The following is a 13631-nucleotide window of genomic DNA, read 5'->3' on the forward strand; positions in this document are numbered from 1 at the left end:
GTTTTCTATCTTAACAAAAGACTTAATTTCAAATTGGTGAGTCTCTAAAAAGACACGAGATTTGTGAAATCAAGAGTAATCTGAATTTTAATCCCAAACAACAGAACAAAGATTTTCAGTTATTTTCATATTGGATGAAATCCCTAAATTAAAACATTTAGCTACTGTAGATTTAAAAAAAAAAAATCCAAGATCAATACTGGAAACTGACAATCTAATTAAGTCATGAAATATAATGTAGGAAACAAAGCATTTAAACATGGAGTGATTTTTGGGATTCCACGAAAGGGAGCCAGATCAGATTATTTAGTGTGTGGCTATGATGGGGAGCAAAATTTCTAAATTTTTTTTTGTATGACTAGTCCTAAATAATGGAAATAAACCCTCCTCAGGACAATTCAGTTTTATCAGAGCATATCTGCTCACAAGAGGGCTATCAGTTTACCAGCAGCTTTCCAGCAGGACCTCACTTTGTATTTTGGAACCTCTTCACTTAAGTCAAGCTAAAATCAAGTTCTTGTAACAGCTGTGCTATTTACATCGTTCCCTTAGTTGTACATTGCCCCGGTCTCTGAAAATGAAAGGCAATACACTACAGTAGCAGCTGATGCTTTCAACTTGCCCACACATTCCATCCCAAACTCATTCTCTCACCCTCTTCTCAGCTCTTTTCAAAGCAGGTAAGTGAAGCAGTGCAGGAGCTTCAGACAGACAGAGCTCAACTTGTGTGAGGAGCTGTGCAGTGTGCAGGGCAGGAGACACAGGACTGAAATGGAGAGCTGGGCGCAGCCAACGCCAGTTCAGCTCCCCGTGCGCGACCAGCCTGCCTCCAAGCGCCCCGTTTCCGGAGCTGAGCCCAAAAAGAGCCTCACAAGGAAGGGATGGAGCATGCTTTGTTTCCAAACACAATAAAACATCCTATTTTGGAGATGAGTGCCCGTCTTCTTCGGATAGATACTAGAAAAATTTGGGGTACTTTCACTGTTTGATTCCTATTAGAATCCTGCCTGAGAAACAATCACTTCTGAGCAAACCATATATCAATGCATTGTCATCACAGCAATCTATTCTATAACTATCCATATCAAAGATTGTTAAAAGGCTATTTCAGAGCATATAATTCCATTAGTCGAGTGATATCATTCTTCCAAGTACAATTCCATTCTAGGTTACAGTTTTGGAAACATGCATTCTAGAAGCATAACTGATGAAACTGTTGTTATAGGCACAACAAAAGAATTAAGCTATAAAATGATGAAAAAACATATTTTAAAAGAAATGCAGATGTGATGTTTTCAGCTTTTAGAATTAAGATTTCTAAGTCCACACAATTCAGCTGAACAAAAATAGATCTTTTGTCAAATATGCTTATTGTAATAAGGAACATGGTTTTATTAATTATATTCATTGCTAAATTCAGGGGCCAGAGCTGTGTGTAGTTTCTTTACATACAGGTTTAAGTCTATTGTTAGTTCCAATGACATTTGAAAATTCAGATTCGTCACATAAGTATGAGCAGATGCAAACACACACAAGCAGATATTCTGTCCTGCATAAAAATAATGTTGATGCATCATCTCCTGAGAAATAATCTTATATATCAAAACTGCAATTGATTATATTCTTTTAGGATATACATCTGCTTCCATGTAGAGAAGATAAAAACACAAAAAGATTAGAGGGGGCGGGTTTTGTGTATTTACACCCTTCGTTTTACATACCATCATTACTTTTACGAAGAGGGGCACCACTCATGGCTCTTCACTCAGAAGAACTGTTGAAAATTGCTATCTACAAGCCTCTAAATCAGTGTGTGCATCACCCAGAGAATGATGACATACCAATAAGTAACTTCTACGTAGGAAAACCTCAATCAACGCAGTCAGTCTAAACTCGAAAATAATTCACAGCACTCTCATTAATATAAACAATTACACAATTTTTAAGTTGCAAAGTAGGCCATTATTTTGTGCCCTAATGTAAAAGAAACAAAACTCATTCTCACTAAGTAAAAAATAAAACTACTCTAGCTCTGAAAACAGTACCAAAACATATTTGATAAGTTTGGCCCAATTAAAACAAAACATAGACTCATTCAGCATCCCTCATTGATATGGGGATAAAATTATAAACATTACTATAAATATTTGCTGGGCCACAAAAGTCTGAAGCTCTATTATGAAACAGGCTAGCAAACTCTGAAAAATAAGAACTCACTTGGGTGCTATTTCCTACAGAAAGGAAAGTGTTCGGCAATGACCAGACCTTTGGCTCTTCTTAGGTATCTGTGTACACAGCCCAGTAGGGCTTTTATAACATGTGTGTTTCCCCACAAGGATAATAGATTCAGGGTACCTTACGTTGAACCTAAGAGTTTGGGGTGAAGGAAAGACGTTTACTTAAAAACAGTTCTTAGTGAAGTAAATCATAATGTCAGAAAAAAAATTTAATCGTAATTGACTTCTTTGTGAAACCAATACAAATAAAACAAATCTGAAGTTCGTCTACATTAAAACTACATTCAGGGATAGTTTGAAGATATTCCTTTGTTTTTCTGCCGTTTCTGGCCTTTAAAATAGGACTTTTCCTCTGATGCCAACAAAACAATGATCACTGTGATAAGCATGGTTTGGATATATTTGTTTTTCTAAAAATAATCATCAGGGAACATTTGAGGGCTTTTAATCGATAGTTTTGCTATATGTAGATTTTCCTGAAAAATGAACCCAAAGATCTGACTTCAGAGTTAGAAACTCAAATTTATAGGGAAAAGCAGATTTTTTTTTTTTTTTTTTTTTAAAGCAGGCTAGGAAGTACTCACCTCTTCACGTAATTTTATCAACTGCACCATGAATGCACAAAAAAAAAAAAAAAAAAGATAAAAAGGAAAGAAATGGCAGGAAAGAAAGATCAGTTGTGTGACAGGATACAGAATTAACATTGACAATTTATCTGTTTACATGTTTAGCATTTAAAAATCACAGACAAACACATTAAAAGAACCTAAACACAGACTACATGCAGAGTTTTTTGAACGAATAAAGATCACTTTCTCACACTGTCACATTAAACAAAGAGAATAGTGTGAAATTCTCTTTTAAAGTACATCTAAGACACCATCATGAAATAAAGGGGAACGACTTCATAGAAGTCTATATTATAAAGAAAGAAAACAAGTTTACTGTTCCTCTCTTCTAAGAATGCACCACTGAAGAGGTTTTGTATATACAAGTTTTCAGGATGTTTCTCTATTTTGAATCTTGACAACTGATTTCAGAATTTACCTACAAATGAAAATGATTAATAGTTCATGCTTTTGTCCCCATAAGAATTTAAAACAACAAACTATCAAGTTAGTTGATGTCATACTTCTACCTACTCTAGTAAAAAGACTGCATTTGGAGATAACATTAATTGAAAATAAAGCATGCCAGGATAGATAACATTTAGGACATGGTATCAGAAAATATCTCACTATCCTTACAAATATTGTGTACATTAGAATTAATTTCTAGGTTTTCGTTTTGCTTCAGAGGCTACTGCAGAAATATGGTTTTTTATTTAATTTTTGAAGTTTCTTCATTTTTCAGTTTTCTTCATTTCATAAACGAGGCCACCTCAAAGCAATGAGCGCTCATGCTTCGTTTGTACTGCAGTCTGTTATCACTCAACTCAAACCCCAAATCATTCGTTAGTTGTTAGTAAATTCTCCTATGATAACATTTTAATTCTCCTCTGTAGAACATTTTTCTATTTGCCTTAAATATAACAGATAAAACAAGTCGCTTAACTCTTTAGAAACTAGAAAATGGATATAACCAGATATCTGGTTGTGAGTGTGTGTGTGTGTAGGTGTGTGTGTTTGACAGTACTGTAAAGCAAAAATATCACTGTATAGTTGAGATGACTGCCATAGTTTCTGCAATGAATAGAAATTGAAACCTGTGTTGTAAGACTATAAACCACATTCTAGGTCTGAAATGTGCATCCTCAGCAATTCAGGTCTACAACTGATAATTTTTAAACATCCAAATATCTGTAACATCTGTTATAATACTTGACATATGCAGAGCAATAAATTAAACTATGGCTTTGGGAGAAGCGTGCTATAAATTGCTCACTACAAGTCTCTCTAAAAGTATCATGTTTACTACAGCTTGGATTTCTCAGTGCTTAATGCTGTTTTTTCGTCTCCAATTCAAAGAAGGCAGCATGCATTCCAGCTTATTCTGTTATTTCATTTGTTATATGAAAAGTATTTCAAGTACAAAAGAATGAGATTTCAAAATTGTTATGCATCTTTTAGTAAAAGAGACCAGAACCTATTACATAATGTCTCACAGTGCATTTAGAGAAAATGAAACTTTTAATGTCATCCTTTCAAAATATATAAGAAGTCGTCATTATTTTTAATCAATATGCTCATTCTCTCAGCGACCATCCAGTGTCTATGAGTAAAGCACCTTCTCATTTCCTGTGGAAAGTTACTCTTCTTCCCCCAGAAAAAGTAAAATTTTAAACTAAACGACCTGGCCTATCACATATCGGAATCTTTCTCTTTGCTACCCGAACATCATGGGAGAAAAAGGCAAACATTAATTCTCAGAAAGAGACGATGCAGGAATTGATCGCACTGCGGCTATCGTTTCTTTCTGGGGGCACCATTCTTCGCTTGACTATGATACTTAAAGGGCCAAAGTTTAAAACTACTCCTTAGCAATGGAGACCATTTGGGGCATGCCACCCTGCCATAATCAATGAGTGTTTAAAAATGCTACCCATTTGTTTTTTCAATAGGTTGCAAACAAAAACCGTTCTATCTTGTTTGTGCTGCATGGCTGCATTCAAGCTCTACACCGGATTTGTAGCCAAGCTAGGTAATGGGAGGGTTTTTAATCTTTATCTTCTTTTTTTTTTTTTTTTTTTTTAGGGCTGAAGGTTTTCATTCAAGTAAACAAAAGATGGTCTATTTTTGAAAATTAACAATGCTTAGACTAGACTGCAAGTAGTGATTTCGTATTTTCTCGAGTTACTAGCTCCATCATAAGCGACATGAAAGTGTGCCATGCCACCATGTTGAGTTATGATAATCAACATCTTTTTTGAAACAAAGATTTTTTTTTTCCCCCAGTGCAGAATTTGATACAAGAGGTAATCTGTTCCTTTGTGGGCTGAAAAAATCTGGTTTACGCTGGTTTGAACCAGTGGAATCTCTTGTGGTTAAGCCTTCTGCTGTGACTAAAATCAAAACTGCACTGCAGAGCATGTGAGGGTCCATGCGCGCGCGCGCCTCTGTGTGTGAGGTGCGTCACATGACCCCCCCGAACTACCGAATTTTTTTTTAAAGCTGATAATGCGACTGCCGTCTCTGTCCGCATACAGATAACGAATAAATGCTGAACTCTATTAAACGCCCTTTACACATTATCGTGGGTCGAACACACAATTTTCTGAACTTATGATGACAGTCTATTTATTTTGCTATAAACCCTCAGCACGTAACGAACAGATTTGTGCCTGGTAATGATCTGCTCTGCCAGGGCGATATGAAATGATACCGACCTTCTTTAGATCTTGGGGAATTAAATTGACCGACTGCACCCCCTGGTCTGTGGCTGAAGTTTAACACACTTTATGCACAGCAAGCCCAAATTGGAACTCAAGAGAACATCATATTAAAAATTAAGCAATCCTGTCTGCTAAATATTGCTTTACCACAAAAATTTTGGTACGTTTGGAAATATCCTTCTCTTTATGTATATTTTTGAACCTTCTACGTAGGAGTTACTCAAATTTCATTTACTCAGATTTATTCACTGATCGATATAATTTTGCATATGGAAATTGAGACTATTATGGATCAAAAGTGTTGCTTGGAACATTTTATTTGCCCCATTGTGATACTTCACTATGAAGGGGATTTAATTCTATAAGATTTTTTTTTTCCTTTTCTGAGAATGGTTTTCGTGAAAGAAACTAAATCAAGTTAACAACTATTGAGGTTTCCACTCTAAATACAGCATCAATATATTTTAAAAAATTCAACGCTATCACATATTGAAGTGTTGCCACATGTAATGAAAAATATGAGATTTTTAAGACTAGAATGATAAAGCCTAAGACAATAGTCCTTGGAAAGCTGATGACCCAATAATAGTACTTGAATGTGCAAAGTAGATAATTTTGGCCCTTCTTTGTATATCAGGGATGAGCTATATTTGAGTGTATGAAGTGGATGTGAATCAGAAATGAATTAATACAAAGTGGTTAATTTAGAATTAAATGAAGCTGTGTATTGTCTGAGGGATATTAAAGATGCATTCGAAAAAATCTTAATTTCTGACATTTCTAATCATGGCAGAAATGTTTACATATATCTGTATCTATATGTATAGATATAGATATATATAAATATAGATATATAGATATATGAGTAAATTAATATACTCCTTAGTTAATTGTCAGATTATAATTATGTGTATGAGCAGCCAGGTTTTAGATGCTTAAAAAATGCATTGTAAATGGCCAGAATGAGAAATAATGGTCATGACATCCACATTTGTCTAAACCTCCACACAGAAGCCACTAAAGGGAGGATGTGTATATTGCATCAAAAAGAACTAAGTAGTCAGTATTTATTTTACCTATTTGTAACCATTGCTATGAACTCTTTATTATTTTCCTTCCTGATATAAAATTTTTAAAAATTGACATATATCCCAATTTTAGTGAAATAAATATTACCACTTTGTCAATCATTTTGTTTACCTCCAAACAAAATACAGTTTTCTCTGTATATTAATATAGTTTTCTGTGTATATTAAAAGTTTATGACAAGCCAAGAAGTTCTGAAAATCAATTTATCAACAATTAACTTGAAAATAAACTTACTTGTAGGCAGAGAATATTTTCTTATATAAATTACAGGTAATCCTATCCAGAAAAAAATATCTTCTCAGTCTCTGAGCTATAAAAATGAATATGAAGAGCCAACTCAAAATACTTTCTTCCTTTAAAGTAAGGGCTTCTGTTTTGATTGCACAGTCTGAATGAATACTGATTCCGAACAAAGAGTTCTTCTCAAGACATTCCTGTTTAAGGATATATATGTTTAGTTTGAGGGATTTTAATTCCTATATTATGATAAAGAGCCTCAAAAGAAAATTTAATTTCTTCACTATGATATGGAAATTTTGCTATATTCGGTAACTAAATATCCAAAAAATTAAGTGTGGTTTCTTTGAACTTTCAAACCTAATTCAAATTTTAGACTGAAAAGTTCACACAAGTAATAATCTAACAGTTACATAGTCTCATGACTATAATTTATCATACTCTATTTATTGAAGTGACAGCTCCTTACAACTAAACTTCAGGTTCTCCAAGCACTTTCAGAATTTGTAAGTTTGATTTATACAAGTCCAGGGGAAATCTCTGTGTAATCACTTTAAAGTGACAGGAATGTAATTTGAAAAATTCAGAAAACTTGAACTCAATCTATTTTTGTGGAATATTTTTCTTTAGGCATAAAAAAAATCATAGTTATATGTATGTAAGACAAATGTTTTAGGCACATAAAATGTCCATTAAGAGAAGTGAACATGCTTTGGGGGAAAAAAAAAGGGATCTCTGTCACAGTATTATAACAGCCATTACAATAAAGGAGTCTGAGTGAGACAGAAATACCCCCTTCCTTTCCATTCCCTCTCTATTAGGGAGTAGTTTCAAATGAGGGAAAGATCTATAGCTTTCTAAAAAATTGACATGGGAACCAAGCATTCACTTTTTTGTAAAAAAAGATAATGTTTTTTTTTTTACAGTAAAGATAGGAAATAAAATTATGATTCATTCATTCAAGAGGTATGAACAACCTAAATCTCACTTAAAATGGGAAGAATATTTTTTTTCCTCTCATCCTTTCATTATTTAATCTATGATGAGTAAAACTCCTTTCTCACATCACCCTTCTGTTTGATGTACTCCATATTTTTCCCCTTAGTTATAATTATTCTCACATTTCAATCAGGGAGGTTAAAATCCCAAGTCAAATCTTAAAGTGTTTACATGTCAGAACTTAAGCTGGTAACATCCAAACAGTGGAGGAGGTGAGATCTTTTCAAAAACAAACATAACCAGTGTAGTGATTCTTGTCCCCTTTCTGGGGTCCGTGGATGGGGGTTTTCATCAGTTAAGCAACATCCCTGCTACAATAGTAACATTACAGTACGTAGTGATATAGTGTCAGCGTATATAGACCTAGAATATAATCTGTTTGAAATGGTTCATACAATTATACAACTTTCATAATGTGTAGACATCTATGACTATGTTTTACTATCTTATTAAAATTTTGGTTTACTCAATGAATGCTTTATGCTCAATTTTATTTAGGTGATTTTATTTAGGCGGAGTAGAGGCCTTCACAATACTTGCCAAGGTAACACAGTAACCATGTTCAGGTCTTGCATCTCAGGTTCAGGTTCCCTATCATTTATTTTCTTTAAAAATGTCCCAGAGAATCAGTCACTAGGGCTGTTTGAAACATTTTAAAAATCATTTCTGCACTGAGGTTCTTGAAACATTTTTTTAAGTCGTATATATTATCTGTATGAATTAATAAAATCCGCAGTATTAATTCAAAGAAAGAAATGGGACATTAATTAGACTCATGGCACTAGTGTGTGATCCAATGAGAATTGACAGCCAGGTTGTAAGACCCTTTTAAGAAGAAATTGTATCTTATTTTTGCCTATGCAGATCTTAAACTGCAAAACAACTTTTCCTATTATTATTATTATTATTATTATTATTATTAGACAGAGGCAGGACCTCTATATGAGAATCCAAGTTCCACACGGGGGCTTATGATTTGCATTTTGGTGAATGTATTTTTTAAGAAGCTACACAATGGGAGACTGAGCTGCCCTGTTGAATTTTGAAAGCTTACTTTCATTTGTTTTGCTGCAAGTGTTGATTTAATTATACTGCATTATTATCAAAGCTGCATTGTGTACTTTTTTATTCCTTTTACATGTGTTTGAGGTGAAGACCTTGGCTTTGTCTGCAAACAGTGTGTTTCAAGTTATTCCTTAAGTACTAAATAATAAAGAAAAGAGAAGAAAAGATTTTTTTTTTTAAAGATAGCAGACAGTGATCACAAGGTAAAGGGTTAAATGTAAGATCTCCAAGAAACATTTTGAAGTTGATTAAGACTCCAGCTTTGCATTAAACAGTATCACTTCCACATGAGTTGCTGCTAATACGGTTACGGAGCAGCTTGAGAGCCCAGTGTGCCGGTGACCTCCTTCACCCTCCAGCCACCCACCGGGCCTTCCTCATTAGCATTCTACCTGGTTCTCGGAGGAATTCCCAGCATCCCCGAGGAGCTCATTGCGTACTTCGTCACTGTAGGCGATCCGTGACCTTTTCTATAAAACAAAACAAAAAGGGAGAGTGAGATCAACGTTAGAAAGTAAAGGCTCCGAAGCATTATAGGTATCAAGGCTGATCATCTCAAACCTCGAGAGCCCCCTAATGGAAACCTATTTGCTAAAATCTGCAAACCAAACTTGTGTAAAGTTCTTGAACTTGAGAACTTGAATGTAAATTAGAAATTTTTCAAATGCCAATAATAAAAGAAAACTCTGCGTTGTGTAAGTATTCCATTAATATTCACAAATGGGTTGGAATTGGTATATTATTCCATACGTGGTCCTTCAAACAAGAACACTAAACTGAAGGAAATACAGCTACATAGCTGTATATCTGCAAAACTCACCAGATTGTAATTAAAACAAGAGTATATGGGCTGGTTTTTTGTTGCTGTTGTTTGTGTGTTTTTCATACTGTGGCATGAAATGGATTTTATAGTACAGGTCTTTTAAAATCTCTAATTCTAGGGTTATATTATATCTGCAACTATATATATATACTAGAGTGTCTGGAAAATAATACATCTATATTCCTTTCATAATTGTGATGCTACTAACCAAAAAGAGATGAAATTTAAAAGCCCATCCAATTTCCAAACAATAATTTAAATGTCTCTAAGTCCTCTATAAATAATGGCCTGAGGAAAAGTACGGGGGAGTGTATGTGTGTGTCTGTTAAAACAAATTAAATTTCCCAATCCCAGTAAATAAAGGCAAGAAGGCTATGAGTCAACGTTTCACACACTGAAATTTTTGTTTTACAAGAAATCTACCTTTACCTATAAAGTCAGAGGGACATGTCTGCAAGGAATTCACGAATTATCTAAATTACACACATTTGGAAAAGCTAAAAGGCTCTGAAAATTAGTTATGAAGCTAGAGTGCAGTCCTCAGATCTTACTTCAGCACCACTATTTCAGACCCAAATGCAGATTTACAGCTTACTTTGCTGCCTTTTCTGCTTCTGAACTAAGCAAAAACAGTCAATTTAAAAACGGCAGTTGAAAAACAGTAATCTTTTCTCATCTGGGAACTACAGGTTAGTACTTAAAATTTCTTACCTGTTCAACTGTGTTCCGAAAAATTATTGTAGTTTAAAAAGACTATCCATAATCCGTGAGCAGAAGTCAACAAGACTTTTAATTAGACTTTTAAACTAGTGAATTCGTAACACTGCTTTGTCACAGAGACCATAATATTTTAAACATAAAATCATATTATGTTAAAATTTAAAAGGACTTTGACAAAAAAACAACCAAACAAAAATACCCCCACAAACCTATAGATTTTAATTCATTTTAAAGTTGCAGCCTTTGTCAATTGGGGTTCCTTATCAGAACCACAAAACAGAGAAAATTATTTCAATGACTATTTTCTCAATTCTCCCAAGAATGGAAAGGAAGAGAATTTAATTCATTACATAGAACAGAAGCCTTAAGGCATTAGGGCTTAACTCTCTGGCAGAACCCAGTTGAAAAGAGCTGAATGGAGTACAAATAAAAATAAATAAATCTAGACAATCCTTTTTTTTTTTTTTTTTAGTTTCATGGAGTTCTGTTGGTGGCTTTGCTTAGACTAGAACCTTGGGGTCCTGACTCACAGCTCCGTAATCATTCTAACACACAAAATGTCCTCATCATTTTATTACCCTCTGGATACACTCAGAAAAAAGATACAAAAAATTGCAAATGTTTCAGCTTAAGGAAATGGTGACATCCTATCCCTGCCCCGAGTCTCTACCCCACTGCCTGCTTTCCCTGCTACAAGTGTGTATCTTCTATCTTGGCTAATGTAATAAGTCTGTAAGTAGATAAATAAAACCAACAATGTTGCAAAGAGGACAAAGTAGAAAAGTTAAGTCATTAGCCTGAGGTCAGTAATGACATCTATATCAGATGTCTCAATAATTCAGAAGTGACACAACTCATTCACTTGTGAACATGCCAGACTTCTTAACACCACAAACGGCATATTAATTAAGTCTGCTTCTCTTATTATATTTACTGAAGTTGCTATTAATTAGCTATTTCTATTGGCTTCATACAGAACTGTATTGAAAAATGCTAAATTACAAGGACAGTACGTTTCATGGCCTTATTACAATATTTAGATCAGCCAAACCTTTCTTGTGCCCTTGTGGAGATCCCCACTACAGTAGTTTCAAACTAGCTAAGCCAAAGTATTTCACAGCATTAAAGGAAATGAGAACCTTTAAACAGGCTGTGGTATCAGAGCTGCCTATTTAATTATTCATTTCATCACTATGGGGGACTAAAACATTCCCCAGCATGCAAGAATATCATATGGAGATTGTTTTTGTTTTTCCCTTTTTTCACCAAAATATCAACAAATTGGCATAGATTGTTCAATTACATTATATTCTTATTTTGATTTACTATACTTCAAAAGAAGAAAAAAATTACAAACATGTATCCTTAAATATCTAATCTTGTTTTGGTTAGAATCCATTGCTTTTGAAAACCAGCAATTAAGAGTGTACATGCTCAGCAACAGAGGAGAACTAAGGATTTATCTACAGTTGAAGGGTGGTCCCTATAAATGTCATTCTTTACCATTGGGATGGTAAAACTGGTCATTTGGATGGCTTTCTGGAGGTAATTAAGCAAATGATATGCTCAGTTTTAAAATGTTCTCTGATAGGACTGACTTCTGGTAAAGGATGAAAAGACAACTCATTTCAAATATCAGAAATAGTTCCTCATGAAAATGATACAACCAACACTGAAAATTGAACTTTGCACTCAAGTATCGTTTTACAAAAAATTTTTTTTTCAATCAAGACTTTGTAAGAATTGTATTTAAATGCCCAACATTTGTATTTTCTCCTAATTTTTTCTCCTAAAATTTATCCTAGCTTTTCCCCTAAAATTTTAAGTAAGCTGATTGTGATCAACCATAATTTAGCCTGCAGAATCAACATTAAACTAATCGAATACCAAAAAAAGGTAAATTCCTTTGAATGACAACCTGCTTATTTTCTGGACAATTTTCCTCCAAAAATCAATAAATTATTTTATCTTTAATGGAACTTTTAAAAACCTCACTTACAGTATTAAATACTATGTCATACTTTAATTTGCAGTATTCAAAGTTAATGAAACTGAAACATCTACTGTATCTTGGTAAACTAACTAAAATAATTTTACTTTATTATCCACTGTATAAAATCTGTACTTTAGCCAAATGCAAGCATGAGAATTTGAGCTGGAAATGTCACACACTCAGCTACAGTTTGAAGGAACCCAATTCATAATGCATTTTATAAATAGTTAATGACTTCTATACATAAGCTAACCAGGCAAATCAAGAAATTGTCAACATTTTTAGTCTTAGTTGTCAGTTACCACTGTCTACTGGTGCTTTTTATATGTGGCTTCTGGAGAAGACAGAAGCTCCATGCAGTTTGTAATCTATTGCAATTTTGGGTCTGTACCATAAGGGTGGAAAAGCTTCAACTGACAATATTTGCCACACACACACACACACACACACACACACACTGTTAAATATAAGAGCATTCCTCACTTTTAGTTATGTGTTTGTGTTATAACTTCACAGACACATAAAAAGAAGTTATAGCATATTAACTTCTAACTTATACACTAAGGTGGACCTGACATAGTGAGACAGAAAAATCTACAGACCCTATATATAACTACAGAAAAAAAAAAAGACAAATTAACAACTGATTGTTATCTCCAAGAAGGTGAATGCACACACACACACACTTTCAATGGCTATTTTAAACTGATGACAAAAGTGAGGCTTTGGTTATGAAAATGAGAATTTCAGATTCCAAACGATTTTCACTTGGTGTCTGAACAGAACTTTTGCATGCTGATTGGCAGCTTTTCTTAAAGCCAAGTTCAAACAGATACCCTTGCTCTGTTCTACCTGGAAATTTGGCTTGAAACAATCTATCTACTTGACCCAAGCCTTAACATTTCCCAACTGAACTGAGTATGTTTCTTGACAGGCACTGCTAAACTAGAAACAAAATGAATTAACTTAGTTTAAACTAATTAAGAACTGTGATCTGTGATAGCGCCTCCTGTATGATTCTACATGTGAAACAGGGTATACATAACCAGAATGAGGATTCCACAACCCACCACTAGTGTAAGCATAACAATGAAGTTGGTTTATTACTAGAGCGTATATGAGAATTTAATTTCCAAG

General features: G+C 34.1%; 1 protein-coding gene across 5 annotated transcripts in view; it reads right to left on the minus strand.

Moving 5' to 3' along the window:
* The window catches only part of VTI1A (vesicle transport through interaction with t-SNAREs 1A), a 321981-nt gene that overhangs the window by 244486 nt on the left and 63864 nt on the right, over positions 1-13631 (minus strand). For 3 of the 5 annotated variants that reach the window (XM_019725145.2, XM_019725147.2, XM_074339067.1), the window contains exons 4-5: positions 9351-9428; positions 2822-2842 (exon numbers count right to left, since the gene is read on the minus strand). In XM_019725145.2, coding sequence (XP_019580704.1) covers positions 2822-2842; positions 9351-9428 — 99 coding nt within the window. The remainder of the gene's footprint in view (positions 1-2821; positions 2843-9350; positions 9429-13631) is intronic. The other 2 variants (XM_019725148.2, XM_074339066.1) reach the window with 1 other exon arrangement.

This window comes from Rhinolophus sinicus, linkage group LG07 (assembly GCF_036562045.2).
Source record: "Rhinolophus sinicus isolate RSC01 linkage group LG07, ASM3656204v1, whole genome shotgun sequence".
NCBI lineage: Eukaryota > Metazoa > Chordata > Mammalia > Chiroptera > Rhinolophidae > Rhinolophus > Rhinolophus sinicus.